At 40.0% G+C, this 27,186-nt stretch overlaps 1 protein-coding gene across 1 annotated transcript in view; it reads left to right on the top strand.

Annotated features, from left to right (window-relative positions):
* The first annotated feature begins 3,060 nt into the window (after window positions 1-3,060).
* Window positions 3,061-27,186, top strand: part of GRM1 (glutamate metabotropic receptor 1) — a 371,895-nt gene continuing 347,769 nt past the window's right edge. The window contains exon 1 of the mRNA XM_046670628.1: window positions 3,061-3,760. Within this exon, the coding sequence (XP_046526584.1) occupies window positions 3,061-3,760 (700 nt within the window). The remainder of the gene's footprint in view (window positions 3,761-27,186) is intronic.

Genomic DNA, 27,186 nt, shown 5'->3' with positions numbered 1-27,186 from the left:
TGCTCTCCTTAGAGCAGACATTCTCTTAGGGGTGCAGGCAGAGAATCATTTTACCTATGCTTGAAGACAGAAACTTACCTCTTCCTGTTTTCCTTGAGTAAACATCTGATTACTTCCAGAACTGAGATCTTTTAGGTCTAAAGAGTGTGTACCTGGTTCAGTGCATTATTTGTGAAAAAAAAAATCCTGTATTCTTTACGTTGTCTAAGAAAAATACAGAAAAATTTGATACTTGTGGAAAAAGATCAGAACTAGAATGAGAAAGAGCTTCTGTCCTTGACTGAAAGCATCACTTCCTTTCCTAAGTTACATGGAACACACTAAAGAGTATTTAAAATTGCCTCATGGGGTTTGTCCCCTCCAGCTGGACATGGCAACATTCCATAGAATAATGAGCAAGGTGATTATAAAGGGACCCACATAAGCTGATCTTTCTTCTCTGCAGATGACACAAATAGAAAGCTTTGAGCAAGAGTGGAAAGGCACACTGTCACTTTTCTTTCCCCTCTGAAGAAGCTGGGACACATTCTGCTCAGCCAACATGTTCCCAGAGGAGTGTGATTTAACTTCCACTTTTCACACAGTGAGAAGCAACACTGTGGACCTGTCGGGAGGGTGATGGCAGCCTGGGAGGAATTTGGATAAGTGTTTTTCACTCCAGTGTTTTCATGTGACCTGACTCTCATTCTCAATTTAGTTACATCTTGACCTGGAAAATGCAGCCAAGATTTGCCTCTCTTCGTTTGGCTTACGTTGATTCATGATGTGCATCCCTGGCCTTCCCCTACTGCCACCCCAGGCAGCCTCTTCCTCTTTCTCTTGCAACCTACTAATAGAGCCTCTCTGGATGTATACACATGTATTTCCCTCAGTAGGTGTTTTACTTCCAGAAAGAGTAAATGTGCTTGAGTCCACGAAATATACACAAAGAATACCCACCTAAAGCAGCCTAAGCCATTCCTCACGCCTTTCACCAAATCTGACTATTCATATATCTGGCAGCCTCCGATAGTAAAGGAATGAATATTCCTCACTTCTCCCTAGTTTTTCTTCCCTCCCCCCTCCATTAAACGACTGGTTTTTATGCATGAGATAATAGACAAGCCTTGGGTGACCTGTTTTTTAATTTTTTTCCCTCCCCCCCGCCTCTTTTTTCCTTGCGGTAAAACAGTGCTGAAGAAAGAGGGCACCAGTGTACAGCCCAGATCGCATCCTTGCACCGTCTGGATTAGAGCTGAGGCGTCTGCGAACCCAGCGTGGCCGCGGTGCTCTGGCCCGGGGACCACAGCGCTGTCTACCCGGACACAGGTACGTCTCAAGTCCAAATTCTCCAGGCAGACCCAGGTGAGCAGACACTTTCCGGCGGTGAAACCCACCCATAGTGGCAGACACAGTCTCAATCTATGGGATTTTCTTTCTGGTCCCAGGGGCATCCCCGTTTATTTATTTCTTTTAGTCGTGCATCCCCGGGAAGCGTCGGGACCCACGGTTGCCTGGGTTGTCTTCCTCCTTTTGCTTGCCTCACCTCCTCTGCTCTTGCTCCGTGCCTGCTCCCTTAGCTCCTTTCTCCTCCGACTCTCACCTTGAGAAACGAAGCCCGGGAGGGATGAGAGAGGGAGCCAACTTCAGCCCCGCAGGCGGCTGAGATTTGGCGCCTCTGCCCCCAAAGCGGTCAGGTTTGAATGTACTTGCAGGAGCACTGGTTGCAAGGCGAAGAGAATGAGGATGGAGGGCTGGTGGGAAGGTGAGGGGAGGTGTGTGTGTGCGTGTGTGTGTGTGTGTGTGGTGTGGGGGATAAAGAATGCAGGAAAGGGGGTTGAAAGAACGAAGTTGGGGGTGGGGGAGTGGGGTCAAAGAATTGCTACTCGCTGGTCAACGCGTCTGCTCCAGGCCCTGCGGGGAAATGTCTCTGCAGCTGGACCGAGCGCTGTCCAGGGTTCTGAAGGCGGCTGGGCTGAGCTGCCGCCGCGAGAGCAACCCGGAAGCTCCCCTCCGTTCCCTTTCTAGCAACTATGCAAAGCCAAAGGGCTCGATTTCGGCGAGCGCAGGAGCCCCTCCACCCACTCCCTCCATCCTCCATCGCGGGAACAAGTTACCTTATCTGCACCCTTTCTCCCTGAACATCTACAGTAAGCTGGCTTCTTGGGGTGGGGAGGGGGACGAACCAAAATCCGACATGCGGCGACTTTACCAGGCGTTGCCTTAGTAACTAATATGGATTTCCTCAAGCTGGCAAATTTATATTTACTACTTGTGTTGTATATTAGGGTCTCCTCAACCCCTCAAAGTTAAAAGGTGCGCTCCTTGTTCGCCTTCATTTTGAACTAGCGCTTCTACCTTCATGACGAGTTTCCAAATTTCTTCTGGGAAAAAGTTGATCTTTTCCAATCCGGAAAGTTCTCTTGGGTTGCAAGACCTAACTCCTCCTTCCCTCTTTCCCCCTCCCCGTCAAGTCGGTAAGCGTAATGGGTATTTGGGAACTGGGATGAGACTTGGAGCTGGAGGAGGGGAGGAGAGGGGAGTGTCGGCGGGGCTCTGCGCCTCCCGGGACCGAGGAAGGCACTGGGGCCAAGATGCACCCCCTTCTGCCTTGACCAGGGCTGCTTCTCAAGCTGTTCCTTCAGCCAATATCGTGATGTGCCGAAATGAAATGGACCGGCAACTGTTAACATCACTAACCCCAGAGTTTTGACACAGGTCCTGTGATAACTGAGCTTTGATTTTCTTCCTCTTTTGTCGGCAGCGTCCAGCTCACCGCTGCCACCACGACTCCCATTGTACCTTTCATCAGTTTACCTTGACGCACCGGTGAAGAAGGGGACTCAAATTCCCCTAGAAACGCCTCCAGGGCGTGGAGGTGGTCGTGGAGGACCAGGAGGAGGAGGCGGAGGGGAAGGAGGCGGGAGCGCAGGAGGCGAAGGCGTTGAACGCGCGGCGTTGGCGAGCGGGACCCAGCCGGGAGAGGCAGGCTTCGGGCGTCTCCGCAGCACGCGCCCAGAGCCGGCTGGCGCGGCCAGCGTGGGAACGAGGCTGGCCGCCGTGGACCGCGTCCTCAGCACAATGGTCCGGCTCCTCTGGGTTTTCTTCCCAGCGATCTTTTTGGAGACGTCCCTTTTCCCCAGAGGCACCAGCAGAAAAGTGTTGCTGGCAGGAGCCTCGTCTCAGCGCTCGGTGGCCAGAATGGACGGAGATGTCATCATTGGGGCCCTCTTCTCAGTCCACCACCAGCCTCCGGCCGAGAAGGTGCCCGAGAGGAAGTGTGGGGAGATCAGGGAGCAGTATGGCATCCAGAGGGTGGAAGCCATGTTCCACACGTTGGATAAGATTAACGCGGACCCGGTGCTCCTGCCCAACATCACCCTGGGCAGTGAGATCCGGGACTCCTGCTGGCACTCCTCCGTGGCTCTGGAGCAGAGTATTGAGTTCATCAGGGACTCTCTGATTTCCATTCGAGACGAGAGGGATGGGGTCAACCGGTGCTTGCCTGACGGCCAGTCCCTCCCCCCAGGCAGGACTAAGAAGCCCATTGCGGGCGTGATCGGCCCGGGCTCCAGCTCCGTAGCCATTCAAGTGCAGAACCTGCTCCAGCTCTTCGACATCCCCCAGATCGCATATTCTGCCACGAGCATCGACCTGAGTGACAAAACTTTGTACAAATACTTCCTGAGGGTTGTGCCTTCTGACACTTTGCAGGCAAGGGCGATGCTTGACATAGTCAAGCGTTACAATTGGACGTATGTCTCTGCAGTCCACACAGAAGGTAGGCCTTGCATTTGGGAAAGACAGGTACTGAGGAAGCCAGGGCATTGCATGACGTGCGCTTGGGATCACAACATGGTTCTTATCTATTTCTAGCAGTGTGGCAACCGACTTTACCTTTCTCAGTACATGCCCACCCAGGCATTGCATTTTATCCTCATTCTCTTATAATTATAATTATAGCACCTGTGTCCTAGGGTGTTTCTTGGGAGAGTAGGAGCCAAAAGGATACCAAACTCTCCATGAATAGTGTCCAACTGTAGTTTTTGGATTTACCTGTTTGCTTGCCCTTGTAGGTGTAATACGACCCTTAAGAGACTGGCTATAATTTTCCAACCTTAGTTGGCTAATCCAATGTGATTAGTATTTCAAGTCTTAAATTGGACTTGAAAGCTTTATCTTATTTTAAACAGCTGAAGGTGCTTCTTTGTCCTGGTGTGCCCCTTCCTACACGCCCAAAACTTAGCTGTGAATGTTGGATTAATGCAGTCCTCTCCCTCAGTATATCAGAAACTTATATTTTAAATTCTGGGGTGCTTTAGATACAAAGGAAGAGTAAATCATTTAAATCACTTCTTTATTTTTTTTCTACTATATGTGTTACAATTGTCCAGAAGCCCTTCCAGCCCCCAAGAATTATCTTATTTTCTGAGAAATAGCACCAATGACCTCTTGGATTTCAGTTTGGGTTTCTAGTCTTTTTCTTCTAACACAATGTCTTTGCTCATTAGAATTTAAATTTAGGCCAATTATGAAGTACTCCTAAAACAGTAGTAGATATCAGGTTTAAAACAACTTTTAAAAATGAAATAGATTTACCTGAGATTGAAAAGCTTGAGTTTTACAGAGTCTTACAGACGTGAATTCTCAACGAATTCCTTGTATAAAGATTTTCTTTACTCTCATCTGCTTATATAGATTTTTGGATAAAATGAGACTTTTAAGCCATCTACTCTTAACTCCCTTTTTAGGTTTATGAAGAAACTGAGACTTTTGTTATAAATTAATGTCTGGGACAATTCACATGTATATTCTGGTGTATGGAAGAGCATTTTGAGAGTATTGCTGCATTTATATTTCTTCATATCAAACTATGATGGAAGGCCATGAGCACAACTTCATGTTCTTTTAACAGTTGCACAATATTCAGTAACTGGTGTTAAGTCCGATTATAGAAATTAAGAAGCATTCTTACTGAAGTGGTTATATGGTTATTGCTAATGAAAATTGATGCTTTAATTTATAAAAGGAGCAGAGTTTTCAGGACAAACAAAAATAATGTAGAAGTAAACACAATTTCAGAGTTTGCTTTTGGAAAAAAACTTTCTACTGCAATATCATGACTCATGTTTCTGAATCCTGAGTTTTACTAGTGAACTGCATATCTCTTTTTCAACAAAATCTCATATCACAAATTTAAGTTCCAATGTGAATCCCTTAATGTTTAATGTTAATTTCCTCCATTTTATTGTTTAATATAATTTCTTGTGGTGCTTAGATGGAACATCTTGAAAGCACAAGTTAAAAATCTGTTCATTATCAGCATCAGAGAGATCTCTCTAAAAGAGAATGGCAAAATCTAGATTGAAGATGATTTAGTTAACTATTTAATAATTCTCCCTTGATTATAGATATTAGAAGAGTAAATTCCTCCTTTAAGAAGAAGTAATACTCATCATTTTTATATGTGGTTTTATTTTCCATATTTTATTAAAATATTTTATTTTGGGGGTGGAGAGGAGTGGAGAAAAGACCCCCCCTGCCCTTTTCAATCTGTTTTCCAGTTGCATCACTTTGCTAAAAATAATTGCTACTAGTGGGTTGCTTTCTGACAACTAGAATTATGTTTTTGGAAAATTAATTGGACTTATGTTTGCCAATTTTATTGAGGAAGGGCACGTGTTAAAATTTCACCCTTGTGTTGGTTTGGACTCCTTTTTTCCTTTCTGCCTTCTGACTGGCGTTATATGGCAGAGGTGATGTCTCCACACTATTGTGGTTGATTGCAGACTAGACTGTGTTCCTAGAACAGGGTCAGAGCTAACTTTGTTGTCTAGTTTATAACCAGGAGATCATGCCATTTGCCTTCCTTTTATATATGATACCTTACTTCTTCTCAAGGAGAATTTGTTTCTTCTCTTATTAGACATAATATTTGTGGAAACTAATTTGCTTTTATTTTCTTCTATCTGCAGATAAATATAGTAGCCTCCTCTGGATAGTCACCAACTGAAAATCCATTTTTCCTGAGGCTCTGCCCTCTTGCTTCTCAGGGACCCAGGGTGTACTGGTCTGCAGGCACTCTCTTGCATCATTTAGTAATTTTCCTGCCTTCAGACTGATGGGGTCACCAGCTGGTGACAGTCCTCTGTCAAAAAGCAGCTAAGACTACATATCAGTGTTGTCTCTGCCATCTGGGCACTATTCAGAAAGGAAGCCAGTTTGTCTAGTTATTAGCAATTTGGAGCTTAAAAATTCTGAGACTTCCATGACCTTCACCTCTTCTTTCCACATTAGCCATTTTCTAGTCAATCTATCATCACAATTTCTTTTATTAGAAGCTAGCCTAGGATAGTTAACATCAAAAGTACTAAGTGACTAGACTAGTGTAACCTTCATTTCTATGGTTAATTTTGACGGACTTTAAAATCATAGATGGAGCATCCTATTCTTTGAATTCCCCAACTGTTTTTGTATCCCTTTATTATTTCATTTTATATTGAAGTTAAGCATGGAAGTTTCATTTTTCAACAGTAGAATTCAATTTTATATTCTTTCACCTACTGTTCAATCTTCTCCCACGTCATTTGTGTCACACATGTCCTCTACATGACAACTGTCAGTTTACCTGGCATAAAAGAGAATCGGTGCACACGTTACCTGCAATATGCTCTCCAAAAATTTTTCAGGATTGCTTCCTGCGGGGAATATTGAAATAGGATTTGTCAAAACGTGGGTGCTGAAACAATGGAGCCTTATCCACAAATAAAAATTGAGTGCACCTTGGAGCAAGCTGCTCACCTGGAATGTGTGTCTTTAAATATGCTAAGCATAGAATACAAAAATAGCCTATTTCTGTGAAGAATATGTCGGTCAAGGACACCTTATTCCATCCTTCTGATAAAATGCAGATTCCTCATCAAAATCCGAACTTATCATTCACAAGTTTTTAGAAAACAGTACTTAAAAATAATCCTAGTTTATTAAATTCAAAGCATTGAGTGAGTCCAATAAAGAATATTCTTTGAGTTAGTAGCTTCAAAAAGGTTTTTTTTGGATTAGATATGTTGTTGTTGGTTTTAAGCCTTTCTCTCAGTATTTTGTCTCAGTGTCAGATGATAAGGGGTTTAGTGATGCTGCTCTAAGGTGCCCTTCATTCTAAGGTGCCCTTTTGTTTACAGTTACATTTTCATTGCAGTGCAATTTTTTTTGGACACTTGCTTACATTTTATATGAAACTGGCCTTTTTTGGCTTTTTGCCCCCAAAACCTGGTCTTTTTCTTTTTACAAGCTTTTTTTTCTATTTGATATAAAACTTACTTTAAGAGTCTAATAGCATCAGAACAAAATCCTCCTAAATCATAGATACATCAGTTAGCTATTACTTTAGCTAATGAAATTACACTTAAGAATTTGGTGTCTACTAAATAGCTTATTTCCTATCCATGCACAGCAGCTTTCTCTCTATCTTCCTCATCTTGATTTCAAACTATTTCATAATAAGTCAACTAAATAAATTGCTCTATTTTATCACAAAATAAGGAATAGGAGTGTCTTGAAAGATTATTTAGGTCAACCAATTAAAGATCCTAAAAACACCACTATTACATCTATGACAAGATGTAGTTCTCATATGCTCCAAGTTTCCTAATTGTGATTCGGGTTCTTAATGAGAGTAGGAGAATATAGGACTTAAGTTCAGAAGCAGAATTTCACCTGTTAGTCAGTTTTCCTATATAGTGACCTGACTCCCTGAAATTTCTACCACTTCTCCATTGCCTACTGGAAGTCATCCAAAATGATTTAAATTCCTCTTCCATGTGATATTTGTCATCAGTGAGTCTTCTCTTGTGTATGCCATACCTTACTGGTTTCTTCACCCATACATTCTGGTTTTTAGTTCTCTCATCTTCATAGATAACTCAAACAGATCTTAGATAAATTATTATCCAAAAGTCTTATAAAAATATATGCTGCTACCAGGTCATATCTCTTTCTTTTTATGTTAGAGCAGTTATTAATATTGTTATTATTATCATATTTAAGACTAGGACTTTGTTTTATGTCACATTTTAATTGTAAAATCATTAGCTTAAATCTACCTTGTCAGTAAGTTCTGGGATTTTGATTATTTAATTTATTTGAGCATCACCTTAGGACCAGCTTTAGGTCCTCAGGATTTAATTATACACGTTAAAACTGAGTGAGGGGGCCTGCCTGGTGGTGCAGCAGTTAAGTTCGTATGTTCCGCTTCAGCGGCCCGGGGTTCGCTGGTTTGGATCTGGGGTGCGGACATGGCACGGCTTGGCAAGCCATGCTGTGGTAGGCATCCCACATATAAAGTAGAGGAAGATGGGCATGGATGTTAGCTCAGGGCCAGTCTTCCTCGGAAAAAAGAGGAGGATTGGCAGCAGATGTTAGCTCAGGGCTAATCTTCCTAAAAACAAAAACAAAAACTGAGTGAGACAGGGTCAAGTGTAAGGTCCCACAGCCCATCATCGGTAAACTACTTCCTGGCTAATTCTCCTGGTCACTAAGCCTGGTATGAATTCCCTTGACAGTATGCTTTTCCACTACATACTGTACCACTTTACAAATAAATCAATAAAGTAGTTTAAATAAACAGGCATCACAACAGATATTCAACTCTAACTGAAGTTTTACTGTATCAAAAACTGCATATAAGAAATTTGAAGACTGGTCTCCTTTACTACATCCTTTATACTGTAAAGGGAGTACAGTTTAAACACATGTAAAACAAAAACAAGTAAAAATAAATCATTACAGTATAGACATTTAGAAACAGGAGTTTCTACATCTTAAGGGAACAGTGAAAGAAAACATTGGTGAGTGTGACTAGCTAGAAAAATGCTAGAGAAAAGGAAATTTTGATTAGTGTTTTTCTTTTTTTGAATATGACAGTTGTAAAAGCTAGAAGCAGTAGTAAGAATGTCCCCATGGGGGATAAAATAAGCAAATATGCTTGGCTGGAGTGGAGAATGTAGGCCAGAAACTAATAATAAAGTTAGCAAGGAAAATGTAGTTTCTTATATTCTGTGATTCTGTGACCCGTTATCAATACAAAGGACAAATAATGGAGAATCTTGAAGCATGTGCTTTGAACTCTTTTTTTCATGGCACGAAGCCAAAGAGTTTTGTTGTCAAGAAAAATATGTCCAAGCAGAGTTTAATGTGACTTAAAGATAATTAAAAGAAAGTGAATTCTTACTGAAAAGCGTAGAGGAGATCCATTGGCTGGGGAGGGGGAAAACCAACTCTGAAAATGTTAGTTATTGTAGAATTCTAGGTACTAGGCTGTTAAAATAATTGGGAAGAACAGAAGGTGCTCCAAAGCAATGCTTTATGGGAGAATTTGATGTATCCAAGAGTTAGGAGCAAAAAGGCACATTGAAACTACTTTCAGCAATGCAAGAGGACCAGGAGAATTTTGATGTAATTAAAAGGCCTGTGATGAGTAGGCTTCAAAACCATGATTCTTTAGGTTTAAACAGCATGGACTCAGATTTAATATGTTCAATCTGATGTGAACTTTGCCTACCAACACATACATTATTAGCAAGAGTGGGTGTGTGGACAAAAGAAAAGCCAGGTATAGTTGTAAGGGACTCTATTTGTGATTTTAAAAAAAGTGTTCACATCCAAGCAAAACCTTATTTACCCAGAACCTTCCTTTCCCAGATGACTCACCTGGGTGCTTGAGAGCTGGCCTCTTTAAATTCCAACCATGTACATTTTAAACATTTTACAAGGAGATCTTTGCAAACTATATTATATAGTTCTCTGACTTCTTTTAAAGAGAGTTCTGACTTTAACAGACACTTTTCTTGAATATACAATGTAATCATTATGAACATCAAATGTTACATGTGCTAGGATATGGTGGAATTTTAAAGCCTGTTGAAAAACATGAAGCCATTTACTCCTGCTAGAAATGGCTTCAGATTGCCATACTTTTGAGGTTCTATCTTTATTTATTCCTATATTGGCTAGACTTATTGAACCATTTTCTAAGTTACTTAATCAGTATTTAGTTAACAGGTACTATGTGCAAAGGGTTAAGATGAAAAACAAAGGTGAAAAAAGAGACGCCTTTATTGTTTTGAGAAAGCTTGAACTCTTCTTGATTCTTCTGCAGTACCATCAATCACCCTGTGACTTCATTTGCTTTGGAACATATTTTATAAGTAGCTGGCCTGCACAGGGCAGATGATGGTGGCAACTTCTATTTTATGTTTCTATCAGGTGGCTTGGCAGTTGCTATTCCTCTCGAGGCACTAAATTTTTCTCTTAGTGATCTATGGAGCTAATATACAATGACTGTTTTATGAATTTTTAGTAACTTTCTGGGCACTTGCTGGAGTGGTGTCATCAGAAAAAGATTTGTCAGAAGCCACGTTTTCAGCATACCTTGTAAGTAAGACCACAGACGGCTTGGAAGCCACAGTCGAGGACACAATAGTTTAGTGAACACCTACAGCCACTGGAAAAACAGCTCATAGCGCGTGCTTTTCTGATATTAGATTGAGGCGACATCTCCGTAGAAGATGGTTGTCAGTTTTCAGAGAAGCTGTAGTTGAAGCCTGGCATCGAGCTGAAACATAAAACCTTGCCAAAATGACGTGGCTACCTTACCCATCAAAGAGTTGTCATTAGATTTTAAATGTATGTAGAAATATTTACGTAATTTATGTGTGCAACTTCTACTTATTTTTCATGCCTAATTTTTCTCTATGCATGTCTCCAACATTTTAAATCTTAATTCACATGAAAAATTAGAATTTTAATTTTCTTCGGTCTCATGGGAAGTTCTGCTTTCTAAAACTTAAGGCATTGTGGTACCAAATATAGCATGAACGTTTTTATGAAAAGAATTTATTGGCTCAAGCAGAAACTTGGTGATCGGAAATCCTCATTTACCAACTTTAGGATTATCTATGTTGCTCACTTCGTGGCCAACAAATTGAAGATTCAAGGCAGTTATCTAAATGATTTCGATAAAAGCCTTAATCGGCAATTGAAGCACAAGAAGGTTTGGGGGAGCTGCTCTTCAGTTACCAAGTAACTTAATATGCTTTCTAATGAAGACATGACCATTTGTTTATTGATAAACGCATACGCCTATTATGTGTCAGGCATTAGTCTTGGTGCTGAGAACACATAAATTAAAAGAATAAGAACTACTATTACCATTATTAATACTTCAAGGATCCCATAGTCTGTTGGAGGAGACGTAGAAATACATAGGTAGCTATAGGCTCATGGGTTACAAAAAAAGTACATTTAATCACTTTTTAAAAAAATAAATGGACAAAAAACTATGGGAAATACTATACTGAAAACATATATTATCTAAGTTTTATTTGTAAAGTGGGAATGATAATCGCCACCGTATTATTTACCTTATAGCAGTGTTTCAGAGAACAAGTAGATGGTGTGAATAACTAGCTTTCACCTGCTTTTGTCAATCTACCACCAAAGAGATGGATTCTTAAGGTATTAGCCCTTCTTAGCTGATGAAGACAGAGCAAGTGTATGAAATCAGTTAATCAGGTATAGATTTTTGACCCTAACATCTAGTAACATAAGACAAAAATGAAATTCATGATTAAGATAAAAGTACAGCATGTGCTATAGATTTTAGGAAGCTTCCTCATGCTATAGGTGAGGGAAAAAAAAAGGCCCAGGGAAATACAATGACTCACTCAAGACCTTAAAATTCATTAGTGACAAAATCAGAACTAATTCAACTTTGTGTTAGATACTTTCTTAAATCAAGGTTGGTTGGTTTGTTTTTAAATCACATGGTCCATCCTCTTTACTTTGGAGCATTTCTCTTTCCTGTGAGGTGTGTATCATCCAGACCAGCTACATTCTTCCCAATTTTGCTGCTGTCACTTCCTAGCTTCCAGGAGACTCTTCTGTCACTGAAAACTCGTTCTCACTGCTAGTAGTCTTTCTTTCAATGTCAACTCTTGCCATACTTTTGAGTGACTCCAACATTCCCATGTGTGACCCATTGATACATATCCTTTCAGTCATTGGTCTCAACTCTATGTCCTTTGCCTTCACTTCAGCAATCCACCCACTCTGACCACAGTCTGCACCTTGATGTCAGCAAGAACTGTTCTATCTCTGAACCCTTAAGCACAGAAAGCCTCTGAACAATAGAAGCCTCTTCTCTCTAACTTCTGTTGCTCCCAATTCATCTGCTCTCCACATTTGCCTGGAAAGTCTAGATTAAGCCATTTTCTTACTTGATCTGATTCTCCCCTTGATCTCAGCAACTCTACCTTCATATTTGTGCTTATCATCATCTTGTAATAAAGCTCCTTTCCTAGAGAAAATGAACTTCCAACGTCAAGTGTCTACCCCACGTCACACTCTAGTTGAGAAGATTATGAGTTAGTCATTTTTTCCAGCTGCCTCAGTGCAGGAAAATGAAGATGAGAAAGGAGCACCTCTTTTGTAATGAAAAAAGAAAAGATTCCATCTCTGTGAGGGCTGTGGGCAAGAGTGGGAGATCACATTTGCTCAGACAACTCTGTGGTGCCGTCTCTACAAGTAACCAGGTGTGGTGTGTAGTGGATAAGGATGAGAAAATTAGGAAAAGATGGCTAGCATTGGATTCCAGGGGTGACGGATAGGATTGACACAAAGAGTTCACGGAATTAGCTATGCTTAGAGAGCTATCAGGATAAAATGTGCAAAAACAATCTCTTAAGCTTCTTGTACAGATGAGATGAGACAGTGTTGTATATAGAGCTAGATAAATAGAAGATGTCATTATTGTCGTTGGGCTATTCTAACCTTAAACAAGAAGATGTCCTTAGTCTAGGTGAGCCCGCATGAAGTAAATACAGCAATGTTCTGGGGTAAGGGTATGCAAATAAAGAGAGAAGAGGTAGATCTTGCTGATTTGCTAACTTTGAGCAGCACATTCAACTTCTCATTCTATTCCTTCATAACAATTGCATCCACCGCCTGTGGCCCTATGTGGAAGCCTTTGGTTGAGTAGATTATTCTGCAGCTATTGCTTGAGGTTCTGAGGCAGTTTCCTTTGTTCTCTGGTGCTCTACAAATTTTATAATTTGTACATTATAAAAGGTAGAACAAAAAAGATCAGTAAACAAATTGCTGACAGTATTTTCAAGAGGAAAAACTATAGTGGAATTTAAAAGGTGATGTGAGGGTATTGAAATAGGGAAACAACTTATAATAAACAAATAATATCCCCTTTTCCTGGATAATAAGTGTGTTATGTCATTTTCACTTTGTGGTCAACGGCTATTCCTCTGTTGGTAAAGAAGATGTTCAGGTCTCTGTCTTAACTAAATACATGTTTAGTAAGCACTTTCTCCGGGCCGGGCCCTCTGCTATAATCATCGATGGCCAGAGATAGAAGAACTATAATCCCTCTGTCAAGAAGCTTACCGTATAGTGATTACCATTCAGGTTGATAAATGCAACCATCGGAGTAGGTATGAATTAGAGAGGTAACAGAGAGAAGTGTGACTAGCTTTCTCTGGGCCAGGGAAAGGAGGAGAGAGGGAAACCTCACAGAAGTCTCCAAAGGAGGTGACATTTGAAGTTCGCTCTGTTAGAGGAGTAAGAGCGGGACACAGAGGAACGAGTGTGAGTAAAAGTATTGACGTCGAAAACGAAATATGGTCAGGAACCCTATATGTATCACTAATTCTGGAATATACATTCAGGGAACAAGAGTGGGGAAGGATCAAGCTGAAAAAGAATGGATGAGGTCATGAAGGGACAGACTTGTCAAGCCAAGAATTTAGATTCTATTTTGTAAGCATAGTGGGCCAGCAAAGGATTTTAAACAGGGAGGAAACATGATCAGATTTATATTTTGGAAGGGGCACCCTAAAATCTTTGGAAATGACAGATTAGAAAGGGAGTAAAATTGGAAATTAGGACACAAGTTGGCAGGTGATTGATAGTTGGGGAAGTGGTGGAGAAAAAGCCAATTTAGTTAATTTAATCAAGAAATGATAAGACCTTTACTAAAGGAGATGTCAATGGGGAGGGAAAGCAGAGAATGGGTTTGACAGCCATTTAGCAGGGAGACTAGGATTTAGTGACTGATTGGTTATGAGGACCAAGAAGAAAGAGAAGTCTAGAATAACTCCCAGCTTTCCACTTTGTACAATTGAATAAGGACTAAAAGAGGAAGCACAGATTGGGAAAACATGAGTTTCAAACTCCTTGAATTTGAGATATCTATGGGACAATAAAGTCAACAGATTCCATAGGCCAAAAATCTGGAAAGGGAGGTAGATTTGAGATTTGTCAGCAAACAGCTGGCAGCTGATGGGTTAAAACCGCAAGAGTGGTTGAGATTGCCAAGGGAGAATGAAAAATGAAAAGAGAAGAGAGTTAAAAAGAGGATTCAGAAAAGGGATGGAGAAGAAACAGTTAGAAAGCTAGAAGGAGAAAAAGGAAGAATCAGGAAAGAACCAGACATTATGGAAACCAAGGGAACAGAGACAATCAAGAAGGGAACAGTGACAAATATCACAGAGCTGAGAAGAAAGGGAGGGTTATAGAAACAACGCTCTGTACCAGTAGACTCCACTTCCTCCTGGCTTCTGCCCTTTCAAGAATCTCTTAATTTCTAAGCCCATCAGAAGGGCAGAGGCTAGGAGGAAGCGGAGGCTGCAGGTATACAGCACTGCTCCTAGAGACTGAGAAGGGGAGGTGAGAGAGAGGATGGTAAGCTAGACGGAGATACACTTCTAAATAAAAACATTCTCTAGGATGAGAAAGACAAGCAGTTTTAAAGGATCATGGAAAAGAGTGGTAGAAAAGGAAAGCATGAAGATCATTGATGAGGCAGAGTTGCTGAGGAGGCAAGAAGAAACCATGGCTGGGCCGTGCTTAAATAGAGAGCTTTCCTCTGGGTAGTGATGCAGTTAAGTTTGTGGAAGAGGAGAAGAGAAGATTTGAAAATAACATTTGGCAGCCTTTGTTTTCTCAATTGTTCAATAAGAGGGATGGTAAAGGAAAGGGAGAAGTTCAAATACAAACAGAGCAAGTTTTCGGGGGACCCAGCTGAGATTGGAATCCATGTATTTCTAGCAGTGTCAGTTCACCCAGTTTTGATGTTCTCTCCTGTAGGGTACAGCCCCCAAATACAAGCCAGGAGTCTTAGCTTTCATAACAGATCATTAGCTTGGCCACCTGCTGGTCCTATGTCCAAAGCAGCAGAATGTTTCTTTAGTAAATTATATAGGATAGCGAGTGCTCATCAGAGATCGTAGACTAGAATTATCCTTTATCCAGCTCCTGTCACAAGGCCAGATGAGGAAACTGATATTTAAGAGCATCATCTAAGAGATCATTATCAATATTTTGCATAAAATTAGGTTTCCAGAATGCTACAGACCTGACTTTGTTTATTCTTCCTGAAGAACTGCTTTTTTTAAAATTGCATTTTGACACGGTCCCTTTTCATTTCTTAAAGGTCAGGACAAGAATTGGAAATGTAAATAAGGCTTATAATTTTTATCTTTTTTAAAGATATTGCTTATTATGGTGTTCAATGCCTCTTGTATAAAGTCTAGTTTAACAATTATTTTCAGATTTTAATACCATGAAGTCATATATCTCTCTTGAGGAACTGACATGTTGCATCTTAGTTGGTAATGAGAATATTGCGTTTTCCATTTTTCGCTTTGCCTACTGGGGAGCTTGAAGCTAAATTTAATGCTCAATCACAGAAAATGTTTAGTTTACATGTATAGATATTGATTTCTTCCATCTTACTTCAACAGCAAAAAGCCTCAACTCCATTTTAAGAGGAGTGAGGATATTAATATATATGTAAAGGGAAGTGACTCCACAGTAGGTACAGATCCCTACTGAAATTTCTGGGTATTATGAAGCAGACAGTAATGACGGGCTGAGAGGTATTTGCAACTGTGGAAGGGGAAAAGGTTATGTTACACACATAGCTGAATATACCAAAGAGGGAAGAAAAATTTCCTATGTATTTAGTGTGACAGAAGAATCCTTGAGCATTGATCACGCACCAGAGGAGAATCAAGCTCCTTCAGATTAGTGAAAGAGGCCTCCCCCTAGACGCTCTGCCTGTTGCTTTCTTTTCCTTCTTCAGCACATTCTGGTGTCTGCTACGTGGACGTGCGGGGATATTTTGCCAGGCTTTGGCGGGATGGACCTTTGAGTGAAACTGTCTGTCTCTCTTCTGTGGTCAACACTGAACAGAGCTGCGTTGCCTCTGTGATTTGACAGTAGCCTGCTTTCATGTTCTCCCCTTTTCTTATCCTGGGGAAAAATAAATCTGTTTGTAAAGTGACTGTTCAGTGGCAAATGGACAGGGAGCTTGCTGTTTTACCAACTTTCTAACTTCCTAATTTTCCTGGTGTTTTTATCCTGTGCCTTCCAGGCCATAATTGCTTGAGGTAGATGAAACGTCAAAAAGACACCCTCTGTCTCTTACTCCTGCTCGTAAAGATAGCCGTTAAATCACAGAGAGTAGGGGGAGGCTCTGTGTATTGATACATGTGAAGGATGAATTATCCTTTATTTTTTGGCTAGAAATGCCAGATTTGAAACCGTGAAAAGGCAAATTTCATTTTTTCTTTTACGTTGGTATGTGACGAAGAAAGCTCTGTATGTGATATCCTTGATCTGTCATTTTAAAAGTAAAATGGTACTGGCAAAGAGTCAACTTCTTAAAATGAAAAAATATTGAGTGAGTGATTAATTTTTGAAGTGCTTATATTCTCCTGTTCAGTGGACTATTTTTAGGCTCTCCTAGGTGCAGAGGAATGCACTAGAACAGCGCCTCTCAAACTTTAGTATGCATACAAGTCACCTGCGGCTCAATCAGTTGCAGATTCTGATTCAGAGGCCTGAGATGGACCTGAGAGTCTGCATTTCTACTGGGCTCTTAGGTGGTATTGACGCTGCTGGTCCATGGGCCACAATTTGGGTAAAACCTCTGGAAGCCCCTTCTTATAATGTACTTCTTATCATGGTCCATTGTATACACTTTCTCACACATTTGTGAATTATTTCCTTCAGAGTCATTTGTACATGTTTCAAGGCAATGTTCTAAGCTCCTGAAATAGGCAAAAAATGGCCTTTAAATGCGCATATTTATAAAATTATACTAAAGATATTTATCTATCCATTACTCACACTGTGTTTTTTAAAAATATGCATTATCTAGCCTGAATAATTGCCGAATGTAGCAATGTAGTGAATCAAATTCCTGCTTCCATGTATGCCTTGTCCTGCTAGAACACTCTGCCCCAATAGACTAGCTCCCCTGATGAAATGGAAACTACGGGGGGTGGGGATGGGGTGGGAATCTTTGTTTTGTTTTGTTCCTCAGCAATTAGAACAGTGCCTTGCACATAGTAGACACTCAATAAATATTTGTTTAATTGCATTAAGGAAGGAGGACTTTTGTTTCAACCTCTTTTTCTGCCTTAGTAAGGAGTCTGATGATTTAAGAGCTTGCTGGGTTTCACATCAATTCTCATTGCCTAGCACAATACACGTAAATGGAACAAGATAGGAGACTAATTATTCAATTTCCAAGAAGCAGCAACTTTGAAAGTGTTTGGTCTTTTACTAAATTCTTTATAAATAATTTTTATTTTTTTGCTTCTTTCTTAGACTAGTGGAATAAAGCAAGAAAAATATCCAATTAAATGCATGCTTCGTGGGTAGACTCAATTAATATTCCTCTTCCCCTTTTGCCTTTCTAATAATTGAGAAAAAGTCACTACATTGACTGTCAATCAAAACTCTCAAATTGTTATATGTTTTCTCCCTTTTTGTGAATACTGGTGTCTGGTAGTCTGGTACCAATATTCCCCTTGGACTTTAGAGCCCACGTGCAGTGGGAAGTGTGCTGAGTGGGAGGACCTGGGTTTGGTCTCATTCTCCCCATCAGCTGCCCCTATAACTCTGGACAAGTCAATGAACCGCCTTAAGTCCATCTGCTCATCTGTACAGGATCTATCATGCCTTCCTTCCAGGCTTCCTATGAGGACTATCTGAATTGATGTGGAAGTGCTTTTGAAACTATAAAATTTTATATAAATATAGTTGCATTATATTCTACCATAGCATATATTATTATTGTCTCATTTTAATTATTAATAACGGCCTCTTGGCCTCTATTTTTCCCAGAAAGTTATAAGCAATTACTTCTACTTAGCATTTATTTAAAATGACAGATTTTGTGTTGGAGGAAACATTTATCTAAGTCTCCGACTTGAGAAGAAAAATTAGAGGTTAGGTGACTTACTTGAGATTGCATACAGCTAGTTACTACAAGAGAAAAGACTCCCTGTAGCCCGGCTTTTTGCTTTCTCTAACCTCTGAAGCATCTCCAGATCATTTATCTTCATCTCTCCATGTGCTCTGCCTACTGTCTGATTTTCTTCCACCCTTAGTCCTTCTATTTGACTTAAAGGGCAAGCCTCAGCTTTGTATCAATGAGCCAGCCAGTTAATTCATTTATTCAACAAATACAGATTCTACTAATCATCCGGCAGTGTGCTGGGCATCAGGAACCAAAAATGAATTCAGATTGCAGATGTCAATCAATTTTGGTGACATAGGGAAATATCCATAAGAAATTATACAGATATAATATTTATAGTAGAAAAATGTGCTATATATGTGAAAATATATATGATAATATGATATTATTGTACATGCTTACAGACTTTATGACTACCCTGTAGTTCCTACCATTGCTTATAGTCCAGAAGGAGAAATAAATAATTATTGCCGCATCAACGTGGGGATGAGTGTGAATGAGGAGAGGGTGGAAGTTCAAGGGAGGGTGAGATAACTCCTAGGGGGGGACATTAGGTAGGTATCTTGGAATAAGTGTCATTAGAACTGGGTCTTGGATGCTAGCTTGCCTTGCAAATGAAGAGCTAGATGGAAAAGGAATTTTCCATGAAGGAAATCATGTGAATAAGAGTTCTGAGTAAAATGCTAATAGATATACAGGGAATGGCGAGCTGCTTAATTTATCTGGAGTGGAAGTTACCTAAAAGGGAGTTGTGGAAGAATTGATTGGCAAAGTAGACCTAGATGTCAAAGTGCCGAGAATGTCAGAGTTTGAATTTGTCTTCCATCTGCTAATTTAGTCAAAATAGAGTAGACCCTCTTTTGCAAATTTCTACCCCAAACTGATAAATAGGGACTTATTTTTAACTATTCCTGCCCACTCATTTTTCTGGTCTTTTTTTCCTCTTGTAGCATCTGTGCTAAAAAGTGACACCTTTGCAGGGAAGCCATCTTCTTTGTTTGTCTGGCAAAATGTCATTGATCATACAGTCCATTTACATTTCCTCAGCAATATAAATATTTGATCGTAAGAAGGATACAAGGAATGAATTGCAATGCTTTGCAGCTAGAGTTGCAGCCTCTGAGGACATGTGGCCCGCCTCTCAGTGAAGCAAACGGCATATTACAAGCTGGTTTTTCAGCTGTGAAATGCCACTACTTAGGTCACATGCCTCAGTTGAAAAAACTGCTGGGAGCAACGCCTTCTTGGCGGAGAGGTGTGCCACCTGTCACCCAAAGCTGCCGTGCCCTCTGGCATCATGCATGGATAACTTTGATTCACTTCTGCTTATGGAGGGGTTGTGTTCTCTGCCTTTTGCAGCACAGTTCTCCAGAGTATTTATCTAGGGTAGAATTCACTCTAGTATTCACTGAATTGGGGATTATTGCCCATACTTCTTGGGGCAAATCTTAATCTGAAAGAGTAATTGTAATCTTGGGGATAGCACTTGAGTGAAAATGTGAATTATTTCACATGTGAAAGATGGATGTGACAGGCATATTTCCATTGAACACCTAGTCAAGAAGCCACCCTTGGAGACAAGACAAGATCACACCTTACATCACTCCTTAACAGCATGCAAGGATTCCTGGAAATCAGCCTTAGAGAACACACATTCTGGGTCCACCAGAGACCATGTCTCATGAACTCTTAAGGAATACAAAACAAGAAACATAATTTGTATCTTCTCAAGCAGGTACCTTATTTTAGATTTCCCCCATGTCTTCGTAAGGTCTAACAGAGTGGTAAGCATCAAGTAAGTGCTTGATTAATACATGTTGAATGAATAACCAAATGGTGGTTCTGATAAAAGTAATCTAACGGGCTAGCCATGACATGGGAATCCTTTGGCTTCCTATTTCCCTAAAAAGGATATATTCAAAAACCAACAATGCCCTATCTTTATGAAAAGATACAGGTTCCTTCTGCCATAATAATGCCATCTTGGCAGACATGTCATGTTTAAGAGCTTACAACAGATTTTTTCTTGCATTACTGAGTGATTCAGGAAAAAAACAATATTAAAATGCATACTTTCCAAATTTTTAAAAAATATGATTCCCATTTTGGTCATCTGTTCTTGTCTGCGTTGAACTGTGTCTGCCAAGAAAAGTTTGAATCTTAATGCCCACTACCTCAGAATGTGACCTTACTTGGAGATAGGGTCTTTAGAGAGATAATCAAGTTAAAATGAGGTCATTAGGGTGGACCCTGATCCAATTTGACTAATGTCCTTGACAAAGGGGAAATTTGGACATAGAGAGAGAGATTAAATCAGGGAAAACACCATGTGAAGATGAAGATAGAGAGTGGATGATGTATCTACAGGTCAAGAAATGCCAAAGATTGCCAGTGAAAGCTAGGAGAGAGGCATGGAACAGATTCTCCCTCATGGCCCTCAGAAGGAACCAACCCTGTTGACATCTTGATCTTGGACTTCTGGCCTCCAGAGCTTGGAGACAAGAGATTTCTGTTGTTTAAGCTCTAGTTTGTGCTTTGTTACAACAGCTCTAGGAAGTGAATTACAGTTCTTCTCAGGTTATTATATTGTGAAACCTGGTTTGGGTTTAGGTACTTACAGAATGTGCTGAGAAAAATTGGTCTTTACAATGCAACTGATTCTCATCTTTTTATGAACTATTAATTGCTTAACCTTTAACTTGCCTCCACCATCTGACCTATAACCTTCCTTTCATAAACCGTAATATAACTTAGGTGTCTGCTATTATTATTGAAATATGATAACAATGACAGCACCATTGATTGAGCACTTGTGGTGTACCAGGCAGTGTGCTGAGTATTTTATGTACGTTACTTCACCTGGTCCTCCCAATAACCCTATGAAGTAAGTACTATTATTATTCTAGAAAGAAGAAAAATGTTTTCCTGAGCCACATGGGTAAAACATGGCAGACACAGGGTCAGAATGAGTTAGTCTCATTCCAAAGCCCAAGTGTCTGACCGCTATATATTCCGTATTAGGAGGCACTACAATACTTGACAGACATGACTTTTGAGCTAGATATTGCCAGCGTTTGAATGCCTACTTAAATGAGTAAAGAAAGCGTAAATAACCAGGGCAAAGACTGTACTACCATGAGTCAGACAATTTCTTTAAAAGAATCGGGTCCTTGAGTCATATTGTATCCACGCACTTGTCCTAGTCAACCAAGAGGACCATAAAGCCCTGCCCATTACTTCAGAAAAGGATAAAATAAATGCGTACTGGGTCTTCCTTTACAGTTCTCTTCATGTCCTAAAATGTTTGGCTCCCTCCTGTTTGGCTGAAGAAGGACAGACAGAGAGAGACATTATCAGAGCGTGAACATGGCTACCTATTGATTTGTTCTAAAGCACACCTATACTTCTTGAAAAACCTTCAAACTTGTAACTCCTGGAAATGATGATAAAAAGACATGCCTTTTTTTTTTCTGTGTCCAGAAAAATCCTGCAATTAAAAAAAAGAAACAAACACATCTATATTTCTAAAAACAAGAGATGCTTTTTCAGTGGGCAAAGGGGAAGAAATTCTTTATCTTCTCATTGGAAATTCCTAGAGCTTTAGTACTGAGGAGTTTATTACATTTTTTGATTTGACAATGGTCTGAACCTACTCATTCTCGAGAGCAGAATGTACACACTGCCAATTGATTTTCCAGTGGAGTGTTAGTTCATGTGGAAATCGGCCTCTTTCGTTCAGTCCCTAGTGTGATTACTGGCACACGTTTGTGAGATTCTTGGCTTCTTGTAGGAGGAATTCAGCTGTTAGGTGGGGTTGGGTTGAATGAGCCCAAAGACCTGAGAAGCTGTGATTCTATGAGTAGGAGTTCACAGAGTCTATGGCTTTGTAACAGAGCAGTGTGGCCATCCTTTCTTGGGAGTCGTCTACACATGACTTTAGTTTACCAGTGGAGCCAGCAGCCTTTTAAATTTTAGCTCCTCCATTGGTAGTTAGTGTTTAAGCAGATGCTTCTATTGGGAGTGACTTTTTCTCCCTTTGTAAATACTTTACCTTCCAGAGCCAGCAAAGAATTTAATGGTAGAAGGGAAAAGGAGGCTCCATATACAGAATATTGAAGGAGGCCTGTATATATGAATGTATGTGTTTGTATATATTTATTTATATTATATATAAATATAAACATATATATATATATTTCTCCTCCCTTAACTGCTTTTCATATTTTCATCTGGGGAATTTTGAGTATCTAATAAGCTCCTATTAAAAGGTAGTACCTTTGGAAAGTGTAGCACTTAGAGCTATTTTCACTTATTGTCTCGGGGTTATCAGACTAGCATTTAGGGTGAGCATGGCAGAGTGGCCAAGAGCAGAGAGCTGGTCCTGCACAGGCCAGATGGAGGACATCAAAGCTTAGTTCTATTTCATAACTTTTACTTGGTTCTAATATGAACATATGTATAGCACGTGTTTCCTGAAGGTCCCTGATGATCACTTTTAATCATCATCACGATCATTTCCTAAGCACCGTTATATAATCTTGGTTATGTAAAGTAATGGTTTCTCTCTACAAGGTTGAAACCTGAAATGGATGGTACTAGAAAGGAAATAGCAGCTACACAGGTTGGGGTTCAAGTCACGTCAGTAAGATCACAAGGTGAAAGTAGATATTTGTAGTCCTGGTTAAAACTTTCTTGAGGGTAGGGCCCATTTTACCTTTTTTCGTGATTCTTGTAACATCTGTCAAAACTCCTTGCACCTAGATTTCAAATGTTAGTTGAACTAAATTGACCTTTGTAAAGTAGGAATAGTTTCTCACAGTTGTGGGGCTGTGAGGAAAAGATATCCTTACTTGTCTTAGGGAAGGAGTTAAAGATTTGGGGGCATTTTCTGTACCCAAACTTCCCTAACATTATATTTACTTTATTACATTTCCCTTTCTTAATCTTTTCTGGGCCATAAACTCAGCCCCTCTTCTGTTTATATCTTGTCTTCACGTTTTGCTTAGGGCAATGGTTCTCACTTCTGGCTAAACATTAGAGGGAGCTTTCAAACCCATTGATGCCTGATCTCACCTGCAGAGACTCTGAGGGAGCCTGGAAAGCAGACAGTGGTGTCTGGCCCTGCAAATGCAAAGGGTGAGCCTGTTCTATTATCACCCAGCATCACCCATCCTCTCCTTCCCTCCGCTCTAGCCATGGGCCTCCTTGCCGTCCATGAGCACACGAAGGATGCCCCCTCATCTCGGCTTTGGTGTTAGCTCTTTCCTCTGGCTGGAATCCACTTCCCTCAGGTCTCTTGGTGGCTGGCTGCTTCTTTTCACTGGTGCCTTACTTAGTTCAAATGTCATTTCCTCAGGAAGGCCTTCTCTCTCTAACTTACTGCTCTTTTCCTCTCACTTTCTATCCTATTGCTATATTTTATTTACTTTAATTCATTTACAACTATCAGCAATTATCGCATTTATGCAATCGTTTACATATTTATTGTTAGTCTCACATACTAACTGGACACTGTTGTATTTCCAGAGCCTAGAATAGTGCCTGGCACTCAAAAGGCTTATGTAATGGATATTTCTTTCGAATGAATAAACTCAAGGCTTTATGCTTACAGTAGGAATGACAACTATATGTCTAGACATTGCTAACTGATTATGATACCTTTTCTCCTGGATTTAGTAGCGTAGTTCTTCTCAACAGAGTTCTCAATCATCCACAGTTAGCCTCAAGATAAAAATATTTTCATATCCCTGATTTAAAAACTAATTTTTCGTCGATAGCTTTTTAGTTGAGGAAATGAGGCTCAAATAGTTAAGCAGTTACTATTGGCCCATTCGGTCTTTCATTCATTCACTCAAAAATATTTATTGAGAATTTAGAATACAAGAAGCAAGATTCAGGATTTTCCCAAAATGTGTCCAGCACTTGGATCTTGTGCTATGCTTGGTTATATGTTTTTCAATATATATTTGCTGAATTTAATTCAATAGGGACTTTAAAACAGATACACAATTACTTTATATAAGGCTATATTTGACAAGGGCAAGTGGAATGATTATAGTATAGATTATATGAGTGGTACTCAAGGTCAAGCAATTACTTTGTGGCACAGCAGATATCAGAACTGGGCTCTTTTATCCCCCCAGGGATCTCCAAGTATATATAATTATAACTATCTGGGGATATTGCTGAACATGCAAGAGATGGTCTCATGAACTTGAATTTTTACCGTCTCCCTCCCCCAGGTAATTCTGTTGCACAGCCAAATTTGGGGACCTCTGTGTACACCATGGCATTAATACATGAATTTGGCTCACCTATAACTGCAGAGATGAGAAGGTTCCATATAATGTACAGAGAGCAGCATGTATAGGACTTTCAAAATAACTCCTCTAATTTTTGCTTAGCTGCACAGTATCAGTTGCTGAGCTAAATCTCAATAAACTAAAGATTTTCTTCTGACATTTAATTAAATTCAATAGTTACTGAGTGTGAGGGATATAAAACGAGTAAGACATGCTTCTCAATAGAGACTTTTAAAATCCTGCTTAACTACAAGGAAATAAGTGAAAGAATCCTGAGATTCCCTTGAATTTTTGATAATCACGATTTGTCTGCCTGCCGGCAACACGTCTTGTACCTTGTAAGGTACGTAGGGGTGCTTAATTTGTTCTGATTTACTGTTAAATAAAAGTATCAGCTTTTTACTTACTCAAACTACTGTAGAATTATCTAGTATCACCTAAAGTGGTCTTTCATTCTTTATATTCTGTGGATGATTGGGGGAGGAAATGGAAGGAAGCACCATATTTTGTCCCTCCTGTATTATCAGATCAAACAGTCATATAATAGAATTAACCGTATAATAGATATAATAATCATATAACAGATGTAATTTTCCTATGGAGGAAAAACCTCCATAGCAAGTGCTGCTTTTCCTAACCAGTTTTCACTTTCTATGCCTTACATTTTATCCTAAGATATCTGTCAGCTGTAAAGTATCCTACCCATAAGCAGTTCTCTACACACGCTCCGCAGAATGTTGGGCCTGACGAGTTTTGTGTCAGGAGACATAGAAATTCATTTCTCACCTTTATGGAAAAGAGAAAGAGAAAGAAAGACTTGAGAGACAGTCATTAGACTCAAAGAGGCATTGGGAAATTCAATGTGCACTCAAGCACAATATATGTTTTTATATGCGTTTCCTAATGATCAGCCAGAAATGTTTCATAGCAAGAGTAGGATAAGGGTTCAACTACCAGGATAGTGGATCTGTGCATATTTTTTTTCCCCCAGAGACCTACTGGGATGAGGGAGCTGAAAGAGAGGGATGTGTGTGTCATTATTAGTGTCACCAATGGCCCTCTCCTCTCCCTTATCTGCTGTGGTAGGGAAGACGTGTGGGTCGACGTGGAAAGCAAGTGACAGGCAGGGGTGATCATGGCAGGTGGGTCAGAGGGGAGAGGTGAGTGCTAAGGGAAGAGATAGGAATGGGAAGCGACATATTTGTCTTGGGTCTGGGCTAAGCTTCCAAAACAGATAGGAACCTGCCTGTCTTGTTTATACTGTTTTCCCGGAGACCAATACAGGACCTGGCACATATCAGGTATTTTTTAAAAACACGTTAAGAGAATGTATATATGAACAACATATGTTTGAAAAATTATCGGAACTATTTGGAAGAAGTTGAGATTTAACAAATAGGATTGGTCACGTTTAGATGAGTTTCTTGGTTCTAGCCTAATACCTTGCACATGACTGACACGTAAGGAAGTTTGTGGTCAAGCTTCTATCGTTGACGTTGAGATAAGCATTATAGATTTTAATACTTTATATACATTAGAAACGGCTGAGAACACTGATTTTTTTTTAATTTTTAGGAAAGCATGCTTCTGTTTTCAATTTTGATTTTTTAAAAAGTAATTTTTTCTAAGAAAGAGAACTTATTTCATTCAAAATTGAAGTTACTATAAAATCACGATTCCCAGCTCCCAATATATTAACTTGCTTGCTTATTCCTTCTCTTGTAAACATCAACTTTTGGATTGAAACTCTAAGTACACGGAGTGGTACGTGTTTCTGTTCGTGGGAACAGAATCTAAGGGCTGGGTAGGTGTGCTTATTTTCTGACAGCATGTAGGCAGTGTGTAGAGCAATAAATAATTCCCTCAGCAGCTGTAAAGATGGATAATCTTTGGTTTTGCGTTTGTAAATAAAATGAAATAAAAATGATTGCCAACAAAAATGGGAACAACTTTAATGAAATAACTTGGGGAAATGAAAGCAGGATTGCCAGCAGTGAAAGTAATGCCTGTTTACTCTATTTAGTGAATTTTAGTGATTTTTATTTAAACACACAAGCTCATTAAATAAAAGCAAAACAATTGAATTTAGTCAGTCACTAAATTCATTTGAAGAGAAGCAGTTAGAGACTGATCAGTGAGAAAAAGCTTCCCACTGATTCATTAGTTATTAACATATTTACCGTTTAGATGAATTCAGTCTCCCTCAAAACCATACAAAGAACGCTTTCTAACAATAGGCTGTTGTAATTTGTCCATTTCCCCTACAAAGTAGCTTTTGTGAGCATAATCACTCTCAGGTTAGAACTCATACTTCTCGTCTTCATGACGTAATGGAAAGGTTGATCCGTTTGGAAGTAGAGTCTATAAAATTAGTTACTTTTGAATTTGTTTTTCTAAAACCATCTTGCACAGCAGCAGGGACCACAAAGCCGATGTCCACAGGGGACAGGCAGGTGAGGATGAAGGAGTGAGGCTGGCCATGTGGGAACCTGAGGGAACAGGAGAGCAGGAGCCACGCCATCTCCAGCCAGCTGCAGCCACTGGAGAAGGTGCGCCTGCTGTTGTCAG

The sequence above is a fragment of the Equus quagga genome, chromosome 8 (assembly GCF_021613505.1).
Source record: "Equus quagga isolate Etosha38 chromosome 8, UCLA_HA_Equagga_1.0, whole genome shotgun sequence".
In the NCBI taxonomy this organism is placed as follows: domain Eukaryota; kingdom Metazoa; phylum Chordata; class Mammalia; order Perissodactyla; family Equidae; genus Equus; species Equus quagga.
The sequence above is the reverse complement of the archived record's forward strand: the minus strand, read 5'-3'. Positions and strand labels throughout refer to the sequence as shown.